We start from the raw sequence: 22,111 nt of genomic DNA, 5'->3' as shown, positions 1-22,111 counted from the left end.
CCCTTCTGCCATGCACCCCAGTCTGCAGGGCCTGTCCCCCGACCATACAGGGGAGGCTCCCTGGGCAGGGCAGAGCTTTTTTATTCTGAATGAACAAGCAGCAGAGGCTGCGCCATGCGAGGCTGGCAGGTGAATGGAAAGGGTTCTTGGCCTCACCTTCTCCAACCCCAACCTCTGTGGCTCCGGAGGTACCAGAGGTTTTGCTGGGGGCTCTGCTGCTTCCGGGAATATCAGGCACTAGAGCCCCACCTGCCTCCGCACCATCACCTGGCAGGGCGAGGCAGGGGCACCAGCAGGGGTTTTAATGAGGCTACACGTGGATGAACGCAAGGCACAGAGCAGGTGTTTCACCAAGTCCCTTATTCATTCCAAACAGCCAGAAGGAGGGAGCACCTACCATGTGCCCGGCTCTGCTGGCACTGCCCTCAGGAAGGGGAGAACCAACCAGGCACTTCACTGCACACCGCGTGCTGCGGACCGGGTCTGGGAGGGGAGCCACCGGGAAGGCCTCTCCGAGGGGACACCGCGGCCCAGATGGAGGAGGGGGAGCCCACGGAGAAGAGCTCTGCGGGCAGTGGGTGAACACCCGGTGTGCCAGGCCAGCAGGGAGGCCGGTGTGGCTGAAGGGGCAGGTGGGGAGGGGTGTTAGGCATCTGAATTTCCTCACCAAATCCAAAGGCGTTTCCCGTGCCTCCGAGTGCTCAGGGACACACGGGTTCAAAACGGGGCAGAAACAGACTCCAGTCTTCGGGGGACGAGCATGAAGCCCAGGGCCAAGGACCAAGCCCTCCCAGGTCAGGGAAGCTGACAGGCGGTCACGGTCAGAGCTGCCTGGTCACAGCGCAAGGAAAACCACATCTGTCACTTTACCCGGAACCAGCAGTGCAGGTACAGGGACGGGAACACACGCCCGTGAGAGGGGGCGAGCATCAGAAGGGGACCCCTGCTCCCCAAGCTGCTGGCCTGTGGCCTGTCCTGGGGCCTCTGGCCCCTCTGTCACCCACAGCCCATGTAGACAGCTTTGTAGCCTGCAATGTCGCATCATATTTTCAGGCATCAACAGTAAGAAAGAAGATCTAAATTTCCCTGTGTGGCCTGCAAGGCTGTGTATGTCCCTGTCCCTGGCTCCCAGTGCAATCCCTCCTCCAGCCACCAGCCCCCCACAGCCACCCCACCCTGGCTGGGCACACAGGGACTCCTCCCTCCGCTCAATTTAGCTCTCCGCTCAGCCTAGAATGGACTCTCCTCCTCGCCCTCCCTCTGACAGGCACCAGCTCATTCTCCAAGCCTCAGGCCAGGACCACTGGGCCCCAGTGAGAGAGGCTGCCTGCCCTGTGGTGACAGTGCAGGTGGCACAGACTCCTGGAGGGCTGGCTGGTCAGGGCCTGTGTGCCTGGAGCTCAGTGCCAGAGCTGGTGATGCTCCCACATCACATGCAAGAGCAGAGGCCCCCAAAGGCAGTGAGCCACCTTCTTGGGTGGCACAGAGAGCTCCTCCAGGGACAAAGCCCTCAGACTTAAGGCACATGGGGAGGGAGGCCCCGCCCTGCTCCACAGACTCCCGGATAAACCCCAACCCATCTGCACCTGGAGCTTCTATCTACAGACAGATCACTCATTTGCTGCCTGCGCACCCGTCTGAGACACCAGAGCTGAGAAAGGGGACACGGGGGGAGAGTCCCTGCTTCCAGGTATCTGTGACGCTGCTCTGGGAGCCCCATCGCAAAGGGCATCTGAAGGTGAGACTCTGGCCACACCTGTGCTGTCACCTGTCGCTCTAGGCCTGGATGGTGGGTAAAGAAGCGAGGGGTGGCCCCTTGAGGAGAAACCAGGAGAGGGGCCCGTGGCTCCCAGACGCCAGGCAGGAGGGGTGCACTGCCCACGCCGGCCTCCCTGGTGCGCGCCCACACGTCCTCACCCTCGTAGCAGTCGCGCACGGTGCCGAAGTACACGTAGTACTGGTCGTTGGTGAAGAAGAGGAGGCTGAGCCAGGAGTCGAAGGCGTAGATGGGCACGATGAAGAGGATGCGCACGATGTAGCGCTGCTCGTTGGGGCAGCTGTAGCAGCGCAGGTGCATGTAGATCTGCGGGCAGAGGCGCCGTGTCAGGGGGAGGCGGGCGCGGGGTCTAGCTCAGCCACTCACTAGACCTGTGACCGAGTTACTCCACCCTGCGCCTCAGCCTCCTCCTCTGCAAAAGGGCGCGGTGTGAGGCCGCTGCGAGCATCAGCCCCTGGGGTGCAGAAAGGCTGTGGGGGTGCAAGCGGTGGCGCCAAGGCCGGCCTCACAGACTCGGGAGCACGAGTCCATGCCCGAGGCTGTCCACACCCAAGCGGGGAATCCAGCCGTAACAAGCACCCTGGGACCCTCCTGCACGGCCAGGTCTGTGTGGGGCAAAGGTTTTCAGTGTGTGCCCCCACCCCACCTCCCTAAACACCTGGTCCCTGGGCCATGGAGCTAACTCACAGGCGAGGGGGTGGGTGCCCACCCGCCCCATCCCCTAACGTATGACGGGGCAGACAGGACCCCCACTTCTACGCAGGGTGGATGCTCTCCCTGGCTGCGTGGCTGCAGAGATGTCCTCACCTGTCTGACCTTCCCAGCTGGAACAGAGGCAGCGCTCCTGCCGCGCGGGCAGTTGGGAGAATGAATGCGGTTTTTAGAAAGCGGGGCGGGGGGGGGGGGGGGGGATAAAAGTTGCACACAAATGCCAAGACCTGCTCTAGCCAGGATCCGAGTTCAGCCCGAGTCCCCCATCCCAGCTTCATGACTTCACACTTGGCCCAGCCGAGCCCTGGGCTCGGGAGGAAAAGAACAAAATATTCCCCATCTGCAATGAAGCAACTGGGTTCTAGAAAGGATGGGGAACACAGGGCAGCGGGAGAGAAGCTGAAAGGGGACCCAAATGAGCTCAGCCTCCATCTTTGCTGGAAACCTTCAAACCTCTCCTTGCTCAGGCAGCCAAGGCCCGTCTCAGGCCACACCAGGCTCTTCTGCGCCTGTGAGCACGGGGGACAGGACACTGACTTCTACCCCAGCTCTGCCAACGACTAAGTAAATAGGCTAGTCCCCTCCCTTCTCCCTCTCTGGGTCCCAATTTTCTCATCTGCAAAGGGGTCACTGCAGCTAGGTGCTCATGCACAGTCCCCCAGCTCCCTGCAGCTCAGGGTGGACACGGGACTGACATCAGGTGCTCACACACAGTCCCCAGGCCCCCACCAGCTCAGGGTAGACACGGGACTGACATCAGGTGCTCACGCACAGTCCCCAGGCTCCGTGCAGCTCAGGCTGGACATGGGACTGACAACTGGGTGCTCATGCACAGTCCCCCAGCTCCCTGCAGCTCAGGCTGGACACGGGACCAGTTCTGGCCCAGGGACAGTGAGCAGAAGAAATGAGTGTCGTTTCTGGATCTTGAAAGGTAAATACCCAGAGTGCCTCCCACGTGACCCTCCTCCCAGTGGTCAGGTGGATGATGCCTTGGAGCTGCAAGATGCTGGAGCCACAGGTGGAACCTGAAGCGCACCGGGCTGGGATGTGAGCAAGGAACCCCCTTCTCCCAGAGGAGCTCCGGAGATCATGGGGTTCATTTACCGCTGCAGCATCGCCTGCCCGCGCCTAACTAATACCTTTTGGACTAGAAACCGCTCAGGATCCTTCTAGCCTTCGGGCTCAGGGACTCCTGACTGGCCGGTACCTGGTGGCAGGTGATGAGCAGTGCCGTCCAGACAAAGAAACCGGAGATGGCCTGCGCGGCAGTTGTCATCAGGAACACGGGCTGTTCCATGGCTGTGGGGCTGCCCTCGGGGACTTCGGAGACGCTGGGCGAGGCTGCCGCCATCGTGGGCGACACTGGATCTGGGGCCAGTGCGGCCCCCCTCACTGTCATGGTGCCCGGCAGCAGGGGCTCCCTGAGAGAAACCGTGGGAGTGAGCGAGGAGCTGGCCTAGAGAGAGGAAATCACAATATTAGCCTCCTCCCAGCCAGGGCCAGTACTGGAAAGAATCTCCCAGGGTTCTATGTCCACCTTCAAAACGTGCCCGGACTCCGACCGGGCGTCACCCTGGCCCCAGCCATCACGCTGGAGCCAGCCTCATCTTGTCCCCCCTGAATTAATGGAACAGGCTCCTCACCAGTCTCCCTGCTTCTGCCCTTGTCTCTGCTGTCCAGCCCCACACAGCAGCTGTGTGAGCCTTCTAAGATGTCAGCCAGACTGGCCTCTCCTCTGCTCAGAACTCCAAAACCTCCCATCTCCTTCGGAGCAGAAGCTGAGTCCCTCCCGTGGCCCACACGACTGCCCTCCGTGGCTCTGGTTGTTTCTCATCTCCTGCAAGTCCCACCTGATCCTCTACTCCAGTCACGGCCTCCTGCTGCCCTCGGATGTGCCACAGCCTGCCCCGGCTGCAGGCCTGCGCACGCACGCCTCTCTGCCCAGATGCCCAGCTCTTCCTAGGACCCTGTGGCCCCTGCTGAAATGGATGCGACTCGGAGCGTGTGGGCATTGGGAAGGGCCCTAGCTGGAGCGCAAGGCCCAGATGCCCACCGACCAGCCCTGTGTCCCACAGGTTCACTGGCCCCGGACGGCCTCTGCTGTCTGACCCAGAAAATGGCCAAACCCCAAAACCACAACAATCTCAGCCTGAACCCCGAGAGCAGCCCATCTGACCTCTCACAATTTCCAAGGATAAGCTGATATTCTCAGCCAGAGCTGAGCCTAACGGGAGCTTTCCTTGGGCCTTCCTGGGTGCACCCGGGCCTATCACCTGATCTGCTGATGTCTCCCCACGCTTCCCGGCTCTGTCCCGCATTCTCTCCAATGCTGCCAGCATCCTCTGCCACCATCTATACCATGTGTGCTCTTAGCTGTAAGTTTCACCCCCTGAGAGCCCTTTACATTCCTATTTTCCTGTAAAAATAAATGACTTCTAACACACCGACCAGGAGATATATCTAGATTAGAAACCAAAAATGGAGAAGACATCTATATAAAGAAACTCAAAAATGGAATTGTCTATATAAAGATTGGTGACAATCTTTGAAAAAGAGACACAGTGACAAGTCTAAGAATAGTTCCTGTAAGAATGACTGCAAAATTGAAAACCAGTGCCAGAAATATTTCTTTAAAAAGGAGACTTGGGCCTGGCTGGTGTTGCTCAGTGGTTTGATTCCCAGTCAGGGCACATGTCCAGGTTGCTCAATCCCCAAAAGGGGGTGTGCAGGAAGCAGCCAATCAATGAGTTTCTCTCATCATTGATGCTTCTATCTCTCTCCCTCTCCCTTCCTCTCTGAAATCAATAAAAATGTATTAAAAAAAAATTTTTAAAAAAGAGGAGACTTGGGTTGTAAATCATCATCTTTGCCTATAATCCCAAATTAAACGAACAAACAAGAATCGAAGGGGGATGGGAGGAGGTGGTACAAAGACTCCTAAATCCTCACTTTCTGAGCAAGAGTGTGTCGGAGGCTGTTCTGCTTGCTCTAAGGCAGTGCTGAGAGGCCCCTGTGTCGTCTCCCCAGCCAGGCCAACTCTGGGCTCTGCCCCTGCCCACAGGAGGGCACACCAGCAGGCGCCAGCCAGCCGCTCCCTGGGGCTGTCACCCACACTCTAGTGCCTCTCTCTTAACCCCTCCTGTAGGTCGCCCGCTTCACAAGAAGAAACCCACTCAGGGGGACTCGCCCCAAATCAGAGCCAGGGCTCAACGCAGGTCCTATGGACACGCCGTCTCCCACCGGCCTGGAGGCCCGGAGGAGCTGCCCGCCACGGCAGAGCCTCCTGCAGACAGGGCCCCGCCTGTCCTGCCGCAGCTGGCACTGCCCTCACAGGAAGGGGAGGGCCTCGCCGGGAAGGGTGGCCACGGCGCTGGGAGGCTTCTGTGCCCGGACCCACGCCCGCCATGTTGTTGCGCCATGCCCTGTGGCTTACAAATCATTTCCCCAAACATAGTATCTAGTTTTTTCTCGCAGCAACTTTGAAGTAAGTAACATTTTCTCCAACTGAGAGATGAGAAAAATCACGTGGAACTTGGTTTTGCAGTCTCCTGGGGTAGCACGAAATGATTTGAACGTTTTCATAATACCCCTCCGAAGTACTTGATGCAATATTGGGTTTTTTTTATAAGTTTCTTTTTTTAAATATGTTTTTATTGATTCTGAGAGAGAGGAAGAGAGAAGGAGAGATAGAAACATGGATGAGAGAGAATCATTGATCGGCTGCCTCCTGCACGCCCCTGCTGGGGATCGAGCCCACAACCCTGGCTTGTGTCTTGACCGGGAATGGAATCAGTGACCTCTTGGTGCACAAGACAACACTCAACCCACCGAGCCACACATGCTGGGCATCTGATGCCATATTCTGGCTCAGACGCAGGCCCCTGGCCCCCAGGAGAGGCAGGCGATGGTGGCTCCTCAGAGGCTGTCTCCGAGCTGGCCCAGCTTGGTGGCCCAGGATGGACACCATGCCAGATCTCACCCGATGTTCAGAGTGCGTCTGTTGGGAGGTGGGGGGATGGACACTGGGGTCCCAGCCTTTCACACTCAGGACAGGCACCTACCTGGGAAAGATCTCTTGCCTGCCCAGGTCTCACAAGGAAGCAGGACACTGGCCTGGCACAGCCCCCAGGCCTGGGGAAGGCACGGATGATGTTGGCTAGGGAGCCCCTTCACTCTCCTGGGAAAAGGGGTTCAGAGAAGGGCCTCCAAGGCTCCCCTTTTCCAATGCAGTCCCGGCACCCTGATGTGGGAAAGAAGCACAGGATGGAGCTCGGAACCCCAGATGCTCTGGCAGGTCCCCTATTTTCTTAATGGACCAAATATGAAACTTTCGCCAGGGACGTGACAGAGAGCCCTGAGGGGAGATGCTGGGATCATCTTTCCAATACACATGTCCTGAGGCCGCTGGACACAGTGCTGGGCACTGGAAGACCCAGTCTCAGCCTCAAGGAACTCACTTGCTCTACACGACGGGGCGACCTGGAGGCCTGGCCCGCTGCCCGGCAGGAGAGGGAGTGCCCGGCAGGAAGGGAGCTGCAGGCAGCGGCACTGCCTTGGCCACAGCTGGGCGAGGGTCAGGGAAGGCTGCAAAGTGGTGGGGCTTTGGGGCAGAGTCTGTACGTGGCACAACCTTGCCTCCGCTTTGCAGTCACCACGCAGGATTCTGGCCACCCTCCACCACCGGCCAGCTTGGAGCCTCAGTGTCTTCATCTATAACATTTCAGGGCAACTACGTAATTGACAAGGGAGTTGTTCTAGGTTACGTAAGTCCCCTTAATGAAAGGACACAGAATAATAAAATAAAAAATGACCATTTTGCAATTCCTAGGACAAATCATGGATGGAGACCTGGGTCATCAGTGGATGATAAAACCACTAGTGAAAGGCTGATGGGGAATTTGATAAGGGATGGATCGGGCCGCAGAGGCAAACCCACAGTCAAGATCAGTGTCACTAAAACAGGGCACTGGGAGTTTTAAGCCTCCTAACTGCCTGCACAGGAAGCACACAGCACCTCCCAAGAAGGACCCTTGCCCAAAAAGTGAACGGGGATTGAAACAAGCCTCTAGAACTAATCACCAGTACCAGGAGATACCAAAGGAAGCGGATCAGATTAAATGATACCATGAGGCCCTAGCCCAGCGGTTCTCAACCTGTGGGTCGCGACCCCTTTGGAGGTTGAACGACCCTTTCACAGGGGTCGCCTAAGACCATCCTGCGTATCAGATATTTACATGACGATTCATAACAGTAGCAACATTACAGTTATGAAGTAGCAACGAAAATAATTTGGTGGGGTCACAACATGAGGAACTGTATTTAAAGGGCCAGAAGGTTGAGAACCACTGCCCTAGCCCGTTTGGCTCAGTGGCTAGAGCATTGGCCTGCGGACTGAAGGATCCCAAGTTCAATTCCCGGTTGTGGGCTCCATCCCCAGTAGGAGGTGTGCGGGAGGCAGCCAATCAATGATTCTCTCTCATCATTGATGTTTCTCTCTCTCTCTCCCTCTCCCTTCCTCTCTGAAATCAATAAAACTATATTTTTTAAATGATTCCATGAGCAAGCATCAGCCAAATCTAGACCATCGTACAGTCTACACTCACTGGCAGTGGTTCTCAACCTTCCTAATGCCGCGACCCTTTAATACAGTTCTCATGTCGTGGTGAACCCCAACCATAAAATTATTTTCGTTGCTACTTCATAACTGTAATTTTGCTACTGTTATGAATCGTAATGTAAATATCTGATATGCAGGATGTATTTTCATTGTTCGCGACCCACAGGTTGAGAACCGCTGGCAGGATAAATGTCCTGGTTTCTCCAACAAGTTAATGTCTTACCAACAAAGGTGGTTGAGGGATTGTTACAGAAAAAGAGACTCTAGAGACATTACAACCAAATGCAATGTATCGACCTACTGGGTCCTGATGCTTAGACAGGACCCAAAACAGTCAACATACAGGACTCCTGTCAGTTTGCTCAGGTGTGATAATGACAGGGTGGGTGTGTAAAAATAAGTCCTTACAATGGAAGAAGAATAATTTTTTCAACAAATAATACTGGCAGAATTGGACATGAGAGACAAAAAAAAAAATTAACCTTAACCTAAACCTTTACCTCATATATAAAAATTAATTCACAATGGACCACGAACTTAAATGTACAATGTAAGACTATAAAACTTGTAGAAGACATAGGAGAAAAATCTTTGAAACTAGGGCCAGGCAAAGTGTTCCTAGACTTGACACCAAAGCATGACCCATAAAAATGGAAAAACTGAACTTCACAAAAAGTGAAAACTTACACTGTGACTCAGGTAAGAGATTGAAAAGACAAGCAGCATAGTGAAAGAAAACATTTGCAAGTCACATATCTGACAAATGATTAGCATCTGGCATATAGCAAGAATCGTCAAAGCTCAACAACAAAAAAAGCATCAATCAAATTAGAAGATGGGCAAAAGACAGGAATAGACATTTCACTTAAGAAGGATACATGGCCGCCCTAGCCAGTTTGGCTCGGTGGATAGAGCGTTGGCCTGCAGACTGAAGGGTCCCAGATTTGATTCCAGTCAAGGGCACATGCCCAGGTTGCAGACTTGATCCCCAGTGGGGGGAGTGCAGGAGGCAGCCAATCAATGATTCTCTCTCATCATTGATGTTTCTGTCTCTCTCCCTCTTCCTTCCTCTCTGAAATCAATAAAAAATATCTTTAAAAAAAAAGGATACATGGCCAATTCTCCTATATAATAAAAGGGTAATATGCAAATCAACCAAACGCCGACCAATCACTATGATATGCACTGACCCCAGGGGACAGACGCTCAATACAGGAGCTGCCCCCTGGTGGTCAGTGCGCTCCCACAGGGGGAGCGGAGCACCTCTCAGCCAGAAGCCAGGATCATGGCTGGCCAGCACAGTGGTGGTGGCGGGAGCCTCTCCTGCCTCCACAGCAGCGCTAAGGATGTCCAACTGAAGGACATCCCCCCTGAGGGCTCCCAGACTGCGAGAGGGCGCAGGCCGGGCTGAGGGACCACCCCCCGCCCCCACCGCCTCCCACATGCACGAATTTCGTGCACCAGGCCTCTAGTAAATACATAAATAGCTTTTCACATCCCTAGCCATTAGGGAAATGCAAACTAAAACCACAATGAGTGATCATTACACCTTGTAAATAAAAAGCAATGACAACACCAAATGCTGGCACAGATGTAGAGAAACGAGCTCATACCCATTGCTGGTGGGAATACTGGGAAACAGTTTCTGATGAAAATCAGTTTCTTATAAAACTAACATGCACTTATCCTCGGGAAAGGAAAAGTTAGATTCACACAAAAACCTGTACACAAATGTTCACAGCAGCTACACTTGCAATCGCCAAGACCTAAAAGCAACCCAAATGTCCTTGGACAGGTGAAAGGCTGGACACTGGTGCGTCCTGACTATGGCGTACCCTCAGCAACAAAGAGGAACTCCTATTGACACAGGCAGCCATCCAGACGGAGCTCGGGACATGGTGTTTACTGAAAACAGCCCATCCCAAAGGTCACTGCTGCCTGGTTCCCATTATGCAACATCTCCAAAATGACAAACCTATAAAGACGGAGAACAGATGACTAACTGACAGAGAACAGCAAAGGGGCGCACAGATATGAAGAGGGAACACAGGCGCTCGCTCCAGGTGGTGGGTCTCTGTACCTGACGGCGGTGGTGGCTCGGCACAGGTGACAGAATCAGACAGAACCACACACATGCAAAAACAGTGACGACGGAGTACTAGTTACTAGTATTGTCTTAATGTCCACTTCCTGGTTTTGACACTGTCCTACAGCAATTATGTCACCGTGTGGGGGAAGAAGGGTTTTTGTGGGACTCTACGTACTATTTTGGCAACTTCGTGTGAGCCTACAGTTACTATTTCAAAATAAACAAGTTTTGCCCGAATTGTGTTGGCAGCCACCATCACTCTCTAATGCCTGTGCCACCCGGCTCGCCAAGCGCCAGCGAAGAAGGGGAAGGTAAAGAGGTCTCTATACCATGGCTCGTACAGAGCAGACTGCCCGCAAATGGACCCGTGGTAAAGCACCAAGGAGGCAACTGGCTACCGAAGCCACTCACGATAGTGCGCCCTCTGCTGGAGGGGTGAGGAAACCTCATGGTTACAGGCCTGGCACCGTGGCACTTTGTGAAATTAGAGGTTATCAGTCCACTGAGCTTCTGATTCGCAAACTTCCCTCCCAGCGTCTGGTGCGAGAAATTGCTCAGGACTTCAAACCAGAACAGGGCTTCCAGGGAGCAGCCTATGGCGCTTTGCAGGGGGCAGGGGCCTGTCTGGTTGGCCTTTTCTGAAGACACCAACCTGTGTGCTATCCATGCCAAACGTGTAACAACGATGCCAAGACATCCGGGCAGCACGCCGCATACGTGGAGAACGTGCTTAAGATCCACTATGATGGAAACATTTCATTCTTTTAAAATAAAATTTCTCTTCTTCCTGTTCTTGGTAGTTCTGAATGTTAAGTATTTTTCCCCCGTGGGGTCAAAAAGTACCTAAGGATATGATTGCAAGTTGAAAATAGGGGACAGAAATCAGGTATTGGCAGTTTTGCCATTTTCATTTGGGTGTGAATTTTTTAAATATAAATGCAAGTCAAATGTTTCAGTGAACAAGTTTCAGCAGTTGAACTTCATAACAATATAAAATAAAACTATTAAATTTTTTCTGGACAATGCCAGCATTTGGATTTTTTAAAAACAAATAAATTTCTTATTGATGGCAACTAAATGGTGTTTGTAGCATTTTTATCATACAGTAGTAGATACCATCCATTCACTATACTTTTCTGAGTTGTCCTACATGCAAGTACATGTTTTTAATGTTGTCTGTCTTCTGCGCTGTTCCTGTAAGTTTGCTATTAAAATATATTAAACTATTAAAAAAAAGTTTTGCCCAGCCGGCGTGACTCAGTGGTTGAGTGTCAACCTATGAAGAAGGAGGTCACAGTTCAATTCCTGGTCAGAGCACATGCCTGGGTTGTGCTCCATCCCCAGTGTGGGGCAGGAAGGATCAATGGTTCTCTCTCGTCATGGATGTTTCTATCTCTCTCTCCCTCTTCCTTCATCTCTAAAATCAATATATATATATATATATATATATATATATATATATATATATATATATATATATATTTTATATACACACACTCAGAGACACACACATATGTATAAAGTTTTTAAAAGTAGAAATGTATATTGAACTATTTAAGGGTGAAAAATAACACGAAGTCTGGGATTTACTCTTTAAAAGGGGAGAGATTAAAACAAATAAATAAAAATAAATAGATAAAAGGGGAAAGATAGATGCAGGGCACATGCCCTGGTTGCGGGCTTGATCCCCAGTGTGGGATGTGCAGGAGGCAGCCAATCAATGATTATCTCTCATCATTGATGTTTCTTTCTCTCTCTCCCCCACCCCCTCTCTCTCTCTCTCTCTCCCCCCCCTTCTTCTCTGAAGTCAATAAAAATATTTTTTTAAAAAAGATTGCAAATGTTGCTAACTTTGAATGAAGTGACTGACAGAAATTCATTACAGTATTTGCTCTACTTTTGTGCATTTGAAAATGTCCACAATAAAAACTGTAGACAGTAGAACAGCAGAGCTTTCCACAGAACTTGTGACGGGATGGGCAGTAACTCAGGAAATCATCTGTATCGGAGACTGACTGGTTATCTTACTAGAAAAACAATGAAAAAAACACTTGTCAAACCTAATAAATGAGTTTAACACAGCTTTCTTCTACAAAAAAAACTGCTCCAAATTTGCCTTTTCTTTCTACAACCACTGATTGTCAGAGATGTGCTTCTCAGTGATGTTTTCAAAATATTTTTAAGCATGTTTAATATGTTATCACAATTTACCACAATGAATGAGAAAGGCACTGCTCTTTGAAAGAAACCTAGGCTAGTGTTATTCAGGAATGTTTCTACTGTAGCGGGATTTTGTTACCAAAAACAGTACTACAAAAACTCTCCTATCTGAAGTCCTATAAACCTACCTAACACAATTTTCTAATCTGCTTAAAACTTTCCAAAGCATTTGAGTGGGTTTGGGACTCACTCCTCTGTTAAGAACTTTACAATAAAAATAAAATACCTTCCATTTAGTTTACAAAGACATCTGGCATCAGGGAGGATGGAAATGTACCAGCCAAATTTCAACAAATCCTCTGCACGCGCGGTGGACAGGATGGAAAAATGAGTAACCCGATTTAGAAAGAAAGCCAGTGATGCATTTCCTGTGTGCGGCTGTGTGTCCCGGGCAGGGATCTTTCCCAGGGTGGGCAGCCATTAAAACCAAGTCTCTAACCCAAATGAACGTAAGAGCCAGACCTGCCAACTGCGCTCGCAGAGCATGAAAGCACAATTTCCAAAAATAATCAAGCACATGAAGACAGAAGGCTTTTTGTACCACCAACAAAATCACTTAAAATGTTTTTAATGATTTCATCTTCAGCTCATCCTTCGGTTTCTATTTTTGGGATAGGTTTTATTACGCACACAATGTAACAGTAACGTAATACGTGCAGACAGTTACAGGCACCTCAGTATAAGTTTGTTCACTGGTAGGGCTGTGTGAGCCAAGTTTGGAGAGCAGGGCTGTCAGCCATGGGAAAAGCTGGCGGCTGGCACGCTCCCCTCTGCTCCGTGACACGTCTGCCTCTGTCCCAGTCTGCGGGGCAGGCAGGCAGCACGGTCAGGGCCTCTCCCTGGAGGCCCATCTGCCAGCCAGGTCGCTCCACACCCTTGTCCTTATGTGCACACCACCCCGACGGCTGTGAGGAGGCCAGGCCACAGTCTGTACTCTGTCCCATGCTGAGTCAGGGACACGGGGCCGCAATCGGCACTGCCACCCGGCTGGGCCCGGGCAGGTACCCGGCTGTCTCTGAATGTGTTTCTTGGGTGCACCGGGCTGTCGCCAGGGCCCTTGGGCCAAGTGAGTTTAGGAATTCAGTTTTTCAGATTTTAGAAAGGACTGCGTGGTGCTGTGTAGGGTGTGTATACGGTGACACCCTCACAGGGTTCTGGGCAGCATCCCAAAATCAAACACATCGTATTTCCACAGAGAAAGGTGAGATATTTTTAAAGACCATAATTAGTCTCACATCAATTCAGGTCACATTTTTGCCACAAAATTAGTCTGCTGCAGACTTAGGAAGAAGCGCTGGGATTTCAAGTGTCCTGGATTCCAGAGAGGTGCGGGTGAAGGTGAAGGTGAAGGGGAAGGGGAAGGGGAAGGGGAAGGTGCAGGGACGTGGGCCGGGCCATCCTCGGGGCCGCAGGGAGGCTGCTGCTCAAGCACGCAGGGATCAGCATGGTTTGTTTTTTCACTTGTTTTCAAAAGTGACCATGCCCCTCCCCTGCCCTGAGAGCCTCTGAGAACATGAGGACCTGACGGGGCTGCAGGCCAGACCCCGCTGCAGAGCCCAGGGCCCTGGCAGTTCGGTCCCACCTCCTGCCTTTTCCCTGAGACAGCAACACGGGTCCCTGCGCACATAGCCCCCACGCGGCACCAACGTGCCCTCCCCCCTGCCCCGTCCCCGTGGAGAGCGCCAACGCTTCACTCCCGAGTCACCGTAACATCACCGCCCCACCCCAGGGCCGGCCCACGCCCGCCCAGCGGACTGTGCTCGCTCCTGGGACTAACAGGTCAGTTCTGACAGGGTTCCTGCCTCCCCACGCCCGAGTTTTCCATCTCTAGGGCCAGGGTGGTGCCAGGCACACAGCGGGGGTTCAGAAGAGAAGAATCAGTCCACCAGTGAGCGACCGAATGCCTGCCGGGGAGCCACCTGCTGCACACACAGGCTTCCGTCACTCGGCCCCTCCCACCGACACTTCCAGAGCTCGGCTGAAGAATGTGGACAGTGGGCTGGAGGGAGGGCTGGGCTGAGTGAGGGCAGAGGATGGAGGCTGAGTCACACCATCTCACACACACCTTCCAACGTGGAGGCCACGCCAGGAGGGCAAAGGGACTTGTTCTACGTGTTCCATCAGGACACACCTGGTCCATCTGATGGGAGCAACAGGAAGGAGACAGACATGGGTGTTTTGGTTGTTTTCTGTTTGTTTGTTTGGTTGGTTGGTTAATCCTCACCTGAGGGTACTTTTCATTGATTTTTAGAGAGAGTGGAAGAGAGAGGGAAAGACAGAGAGAAACATTGATGTGAAAGAAACACATCACTGGTTGCCTCCTGAATGTGCCCTGACCAGGGCCTGGGCCGGGGAGGACCCTGCAACCGAGGTACATGCCCTTGACCGGAATCGAACCCGGGACTCTTCGGTCCACAGGCCGTCGCTCTATCCACAGAGCCAAGCCAGCCAGGGCTAGAGATGCTTTTAACAAGGGTCTAGCAATTTTCTGGTTGTTTCTAAAATAAGGAAGCTTCCAGTCAAAGAGGACAAGAAGCCCCCAGGGCAGAAACACTGATGGAGGAGCCTCTGCAGGCAGTTTACTCTCACCTGTCTTCTCCCCAACTAGCCTGCGGCCTTCCGGAGGTCAGGGGTCATGTCTCGTGTGCACCTCTGGCCAGAGCCTAGCTCAGAGCCGGGACAGAGTTAGCACTCAATATGCTTTGACTGGAAAAGGAAACATTCGCCCTTTGCAGTTCCTTCCATTTTTCACTCTAAACCTGTGATGAACCTCCACCACCTCCGTGTCAACCTCGGGGAATGGAACGTTCTCTCCTCACCGCCCCCATTTGTATCCGCATCTGCCTGGACAGTTATCACCTGCTGTGATCTATTACAGTTTGTACGCGGCACGTCTCCCCGTCTTACGTAGCACTGACCACAGCTGTGAGCAGACTTAGCCCATTAACACTCTGTGAGTCAGGCTCCACGAGGGCCGGGACCGGGTGCCCTGCTGTAAGGTATGTGCTGCGTGATCAGTTTGGGGACAGAGGAAACAGCATGGACAGAGGCACGAGACAACACGTCAACGGACACTCGAACAGGGCATGCCAGGTGCTGTTAGCCAGCCCCACGGAGTGCAGTGCGGCCTGAGTGACGGAGCCCTCCTGATGGCCGAGTCATGTGGGTCTGGAAGCCACGGGAACGCAGGACACAGGGCCCTGCAAGGCCACCAGCCACAGGCTGGACGGAGCTCATCTCAGGTCCAGAAAGCCAGGCTTCAGGGGTCAGGGGTCAGGGGTCAGGGGATCAGGGTTGGGCAAAGCCAGCTCACAAGAAAAGAAGGCGTGCCTGTTCATGAATGTCCTCTATCGGTGGTCAGGGAGCTGAACCAGTCACCAGAGGCGCACCGGAGAGCACAGAATGGAGGACAGGGAAGTGAGGGGCCTTGAGCAAAATTCAACCAGGCCCTGGCAAGGCCTGATGAGCCAGGACACCTAGAGAACAACTGAGAGGCAGAAACAGCTCCCCTACACAGGCCCTGCCCCATCCTCCTCCAGGAAAGACGCCTTTGGGAGGAATCCCCTTCTGAGATTCCTACCTTTTCCAGAAAAGCTACGAAGCTACGGGTAGTACTCACTGAACTAGGCCACCTGCCTGGGACTTAGGTATGTCAGGGAGCATCTCACCATCTCACCTGTACTGTATTCTGAGTCATCTTCACTTCGAGTTGAGTTGCAGGGACACCTGGCTGTCGCCCCTATCCCCCCACCCCCTCCCGTTTCCGGTAGGGAAGTCGGAATAATGGCCTCCACACATGCTCACTCCCAACCTGGGAGGGTTTTACTTTACATGACAAAAGGGACTTTGCAGATGCGATTACAAGAAAGATGATCTCGGATTATCTGGGGAGGCAAATAGAATCACTGGTGTCCTTATAAGGAGGAGGCAGGCTCTGGCCGGGTAGCTCAGTTGATTAAAGCCAAGGTTATGGGTTCAGTCCCCAGTCAGGTCACATACAAGAATCAACCAATGAATGCACAAATAAGTGAAACAACAAATCTCTCGCTCTAAAACCAATACATTAATTACTTTTTTTAAAGGAGGAGGTAGGAGGGTGAAGTGTAGAGAAGACGGTGTGACAATGGAAGCAGGAGGAGAGACTGGAAGAGGCTACGCTGTTTGCCCTGAAGTAGGAGGAGAGGGCCACAAGCCGGAGAATACCAGGGGCCTCTTGGAGCTGGACAAGGCAGGAGACAGATTCCCCCGGAGCCCCCAGGGCGCACAGCCTGCCTGCCGACACCTGGACTTCAGTGAAATACATTTTGACTTCTGAGCTCAAAACGGGAAGATGATAAATTTGCATTTTATGTCACTGAGCACTGAGTTTCTGCACTTTGTTACAGCAGCGGGAGCGAATTAATACACTGACTTACAGATGAGGAAACAGGCTTGGAGGGCGGAAGTCCTTTGCCCACAGGCCCCTGCTAAGTGGGGTCTGTCACTCTGCCCTTGCTGTACGCCAAATCCACAGACTCCCAAGGGTTGTCAGACAGCCGTGGGCTCAGGGCCACACCACCTAGACTTGACTTCCAGCTCCGCGGCTTAGCTGCTTTGTGTCCTTGGGCAAGTTATGTAACCCTCTCGCTTCAGCTTCCTCAGCTGTGAAATGGGGTTGCAGCCACACTGCCTCCGAGAGCGGTAAGGAGTGAACAGTGAACGGGGGAGAGCACTGAGAGCAGGGCGGGGCACACCGTCCCCTCGGAGGACCACGCTCCTGTCTCAGTCACTGCATCCCTGTCAGGCCGAGAGCACACACTCCCAACAGTCTGAGACCCAGGCCAGCCCTGTCGGGCCGTCTGCTCTTTTTTTAAACCTTCTGAGGTCATATTTTCATTCATCAGCTTCAGATCCAAACCCTTTTGGGCTCCAGCCATGAAGTGCTCGCTCGGGCATTGCCACACACGCACTGGCCGAGCTCCGCTGGCAGCACACTTGCACACACGTCTCCAGAATATTAACACAGCCTGAGAGGGATTAGTGTTCTTGTAACTAACAGATACGGAGACGCGTCCATCTTAGCAGAGCTCAGCGGTGGAGCGGGGCTTGGGCACTGTGAGTCTGAGCCGGCACGCTGCTGCCCCCTCAGCCGCCCCCTGCGCCTCCTGCCTCCAGGACTGCGTGCCTCTGGGAACTTCTGTGTGGCTGCCTTTGGGGGAAGGCTGATCCACATTAGAGCAGGTCAACAACACCCAGTTCGGCCTGGTAAGCCTTTGGAGAAAGAACCACATGCCCTCAGGAGGGGGAGGGTCCCATCTCTCAGTCCCACTCCCCTTCCATCAACAGACAAGCAGAAGCCACTCTGGGACTCCATGTCTCTCCCATTCTCCTGTTCCGAGTTCCCATGAATCTGTCAACCAGAAATGAAAAATCATCTAATCCTTCACTCTTTGGGGGAAGGGGGGGGGGGGACAGGAATAAAGTGAACAACGAAGTAATCCAAAAACCTTCAACTGGGGCACACTTCCGCGAGGGCTCACTTCATTCAGCCTTGTAATTAAGTCTTTTTAAAAAATATATACCGGGCCAAACTGTGGTCACCCCACTTTTCTCCCAGACGGGGAGGAGATGGGCCAATGCTCAAGCCTCTTTAGCTGGGTTTTGCACCCCTGTAAGTGTGACCACCTTTCCAACCAGCTAAACCCATCCTGCACTGAGCAAAATGGGTGCCCTTCAGGTGGCGAACCCTAGACCTAAAGAGTCGCATTGCCCCGTGGGAGCAAGTCATCTAAGCCAAGTCCCCTGAACCTGCCCGACCCCTGGGACCCTGTCAGCAAGAAGCCTGGCTGCTGCCCAGGGCACCGCAGTGAGGAATGCCAGCCTGACTTTCACTCGCACAGTAGGTACTGAGTGGGGAGCCAGCCTTCCACCCTGAGCGTATGTATACCCACTGAGTCCACATGTGCCCCACAGACAAGAACAAGAAATCCCATAGCAGCCCCGTTTATAACAGCAAAAGGCTGGGCACAACCCAAATACCCATCCACAGGAAAGTGGACTGAACAGTGGACTCCTACGCAGGCATGAAAAGGAACAAGAACTGCTACCCACCACCCGGATGAACCTCACCAGAATGTTTCTCTAGGATTCCATTTACGGGAAGGTCAAACCGGCCGACAGTGAGGAGGTGTGAGTAGTGTTACCTCGGGAGGGTGGGTGACCAGGAGGCGGCCCAGGGAGCCTTCCGGGTGCTGCCAGTGTTCTGCAGCTGGATCTGGACAGTGGCTTGCACAGGCATTCACAGACATAGAAAGCCACCGCACTGTACATCTAAGATTAGCCTGCTTTACCACAGACCATAGTAAGTCACACCTTGAAAAGTTGGGGGTTCTCTTTAGATTTTTTATTGATTTTTAGGGAGAGGGCGAGGGCGAGGGTGAGAGAAACATGGATAGAGAGCCAGACCTCAATGAAACCGGGGCATGCGCCCTGACCAGGAATTTAACCGGCAACCCTTCGGTGCACGACCGATGCCCAACCAACCGAGTCACACCAGCCGAGGCCAAACCTTGAAAAGCTTAAAAATATAAATACAGCCTTGGCCAGTGTGGCTCGGTTGGTTGGAGCATCATCCCGTGCACCAAAAGGTGGCGGGTTTGATTCCCGGTCAGGGCACATGCCCAGGTTGTAGGTTCGGTCCCCAGTTGGGGTGCATGTGGGAAGCAACTGATCAATGTTCTCTTACACTGATATCTCTCTCCCTTCCTCTAAAATCAATTTTTAAAAAAGTATAAACACATACCTTTAAGCAACTTCTCTGTGCTAAGTCCAAAGGGTATCTCAGACATGACTAACCTTTTAAGGGCTTTCAGTCGGGGGGGGGGGGGGGGTGCGGGGTGCGGGGGAAATACACTGGAGTAACAATACAAGGGTCCCTTGGCCGGTGGGACAGGCAATGAGAATGGGCCAAGGGTATCGGTGTTACTCGTGATTTGGGGAAGGTGGTAAACGGATGAAACATCGTTTTGGAGGCAGCCAGACCTCTGTCCAGATCCTACTTCTCACTGTGTGACCTGACAAGATGTTTGCCCTGCTTCTCCATCCACAAGAGGGGTCACAGCAGCTGCACCTCACGGGTCCCCATGAGAACGCGAGGAAAGAATGCACACTGGGCGCTGGGCCGCGAGGCTGTTATTCCTGCTGTGAGGCTGGGCCCGCCTGTGCCAGGCACCAGTGGGGTTCATGGGTATGGAAGAGGCCCGGCCCCCACAGCTTCCAATCCCACCAGGAAGAGGGCAGCTAGGCAAACATCTAACCAATCAGGGGCTGTGAGCCTGACCTGGCCTTGGCCCTAGAGGAGCCCGCAGCCCCGTGAAGAATCAGACACCAGGACACAATGTAAAACAGCTTAAGTGTCAGCGGAGAGGAACAGATAAAGAGGCGGGGGAGGTCAGAGGGCCATGCGGAGGTGGAAACTGAGCTGGGCCTTGAAAGGCAAGATAGGATTTGAGCAAAGGCATAGGGATGGGAAGTCGAGGTACCTGGAGGAAAGGGTGACCAGGAGCGTGTGGCTCAAGAGGGCCTGGGTTCTGCAATCAGTGGGAGGTTTCAGAGCTTTAAAATGACAGGCCAGCTGCCCTGGAGGGTGTGGCTCAGTTGGTTGGAGCGTCGTCCTGTACACCAAAAGGTTGCAGGCTCCATCTTTGGTCGGGGTGCAGATGGAAGTCAACCCATCGATGAAAATATATCCTCAGAGGAGGAATAAAAAACAAGTAAAATAAAATGACAAGCCTGCCAACAGCAGTGTTTCGAAGGGGCCAGACGGGTGTGGCTTCATTTCCAGGGCTGGGACTGGTGTTGTATCAACCAAGAAACGTGCAAACGCTCACACCCAGTCCCTTCCCTTTGTGAGACCCAAGCACACGTATTTTATTAGATGGCGCTCAGGGGCCTGAGCAAGGCTGACTGAGCCTTGACTTTCCTGCACTGGGCAGTAGGTGAGGATACATTTCTTACGGCTCTTGTTTATATAATTTTATTTTAATTTTTTTTAAAACATCACATAGTCACAACTGGGAACTCAAAAGGTACGAAGCATCTGCAGTGAGCAGTCTCCCGGTACCAGCCGCCATCCCAGAGGCACCAGTCACTTCTTGTGAATCCCGAGACCGTGTGTACCAACATCAGCAAACGCCCTTTCCAGTTACACAGACGGAGGCACCCCCGTCGCGGGCCCTGTACCTGCTCCTTTCACAGCAATCTATTCTGGGGCTGTTCCATACCTGTGCATGGAGTCTCCATCTTATTTTTTTAAATATATTTTTATTGATTTCAGAGAGGAAGGGAGAGAGAGAGAGATGAACACCAATGATGAGAGAGAATCATTGATCGGCTGCCTCCTGCAAGCCCCCTACTGGGGATGGAGCCCGAAACCCAGGCATGTGTCCTGACTGGGAATCAAACCCTGACCTCCTGATTCATAGGTCAACGCTCAACCAATGAGGAACACTGGCCGGGCTCCATCTTATTTTTATGGCTGCACAGTATCCCCCGGTTCGGACAGACTACCATTTGTCACAGGACGCCTGTTGATGGACATTAGGTTGCCTTCTGCTGCTACAACTGAGGCAGCAATGACAAACCTTGCAAATAAGTCACTGTGCACATGTGTTAACAATCTGTAGGATAAATTCCTAGAAAGGAGCTGCTGGGTGAACGTATACAAGTAGCTGTAATTTTGAAAATGTTGCTAGAGAGGCAGGATGCACTTAAATCACTCATCTAAGAAATAAGCCAAATTATTGGGAGAAATGCTGACAGTGTATAGTTTTAAGGGTGCCCAGAGGAAGCAATGGTAGAGAAAAACCCTTTTTCAGCAAACAGAGCGCCGGCCAGGTCAGGAGATGGTTTGGAACCTGGGTCAGCCCGTACTCGCCTGGTACCCTGATCCATGAACTTGCATTTCCTCACCAGTAAGTGACAGCCCCGACCCACTCAGCTCCTCAGCCTTCCCAGCACAGAGGGACTCTGATGCCCTGCTCCCACGGCAGATGGACACAACACCCAGCCGTAACTGGTCTCCCTCGGTGAAGGTGCCAGCACCCAGGGGAGCAGCAGGCAGGCCAGAGTGTGCACTCAAGGCAGGCAGGAGGGGCTGGGAGTGGAGAGCGTCAGGGGGTCAAGTGTTCCAGTCTGGCCACCAAATGAGAGCTGAGCACCTCTTGCCGCTTTCCTGCATGGCACCCTCACACTGCATGACACTCAGCGTGCATCACGGGCCTGTTACACAAGGTGCGCCCAAGAGCAATGGCCGCCTCACCCTAGGTCTGCAAGGAGGCAGCTGGTGAAGGACAGAGGCGGGACTGGCTACCTAGAGACCTCCGTGTGAGGGAGGACAGCCGGATAAACGCAGCAGCCTCCCACGTCCACAAATTCGGCCCAACTCCTGACAACTGTGAATGAAAGAAATGGTTGTCCGCCCCCAGATGAGTGGGAGATACCTCCGGGCAGACCACAGGCAGCATTGGAGAGGAAGAACCTGGCCAACCTCCCGCTTCCCAGCCCTGCAATGTTCCGACTGAGAGGGCCAGGGACTCCTGGAAGTCACATCGCACGTAAATGCACCGGGGTTATTGCTATTCAATTGTTTCTAACGCACACAGAATAGACCAACCTTTCTTGGTAAAGCAAATACTAGTACGTGCTGTTCTGGTAAATC

General features: G+C 52.9%; 1 protein-coding gene and 1 pseudogene across 4 annotated transcripts in view; one reads left to right on the top strand and one right to left on the bottom strand.

Annotated features, from left to right (window-relative positions):
- TMEM184B (transmembrane protein 184B) overlaps window positions 1–22,111 on the bottom strand; it is a 48,348-nt gene that overhangs the window by 18,483 nt on the left and 7,754 nt on the right. For 3 of the 4 annotated variants that reach the window (XM_059681561.1, XM_059681563.1, XM_059681564.1), the window contains 2 exons: window positions 3,696–3,944; window positions 1,918–2,083 (listed from right to left, as the gene is read on the bottom strand). In XM_059681561.1, the coding sequence (XP_059537544.1) occupies window positions 1,918–2,083; window positions 3,696–3,887 (358 nt within the window). In that variant the 5' untranslated portion in view covers window positions 3,888–3,944. Of the gene's footprint in view, window positions 1–1,917; window positions 2,084–3,627; window positions 3,945–22,111 lie in introns of those variants that run through there. The other variant, XM_059681562.1, reaches the window with a different exon arrangement.
- LOC132226973 (histone H3.3A-like) lies at window positions 9,711–11,261 on the top strand (annotated as a pseudogene).

Source organism: Myotis daubentonii, chromosome 2, assembly GCF_963259705.1.
Source record: "Myotis daubentonii chromosome 2, mMyoDau2.1, whole genome shotgun sequence".
Classification (NCBI taxonomy): Eukaryota; Metazoa; Chordata; class Mammalia; order Chiroptera; family Vespertilionidae; genus Myotis; species Myotis daubentonii.
Note: the sequence above shows the minus strand (reverse complement) of the source record. Positions and strands in the feature narration are given on the sequence as shown.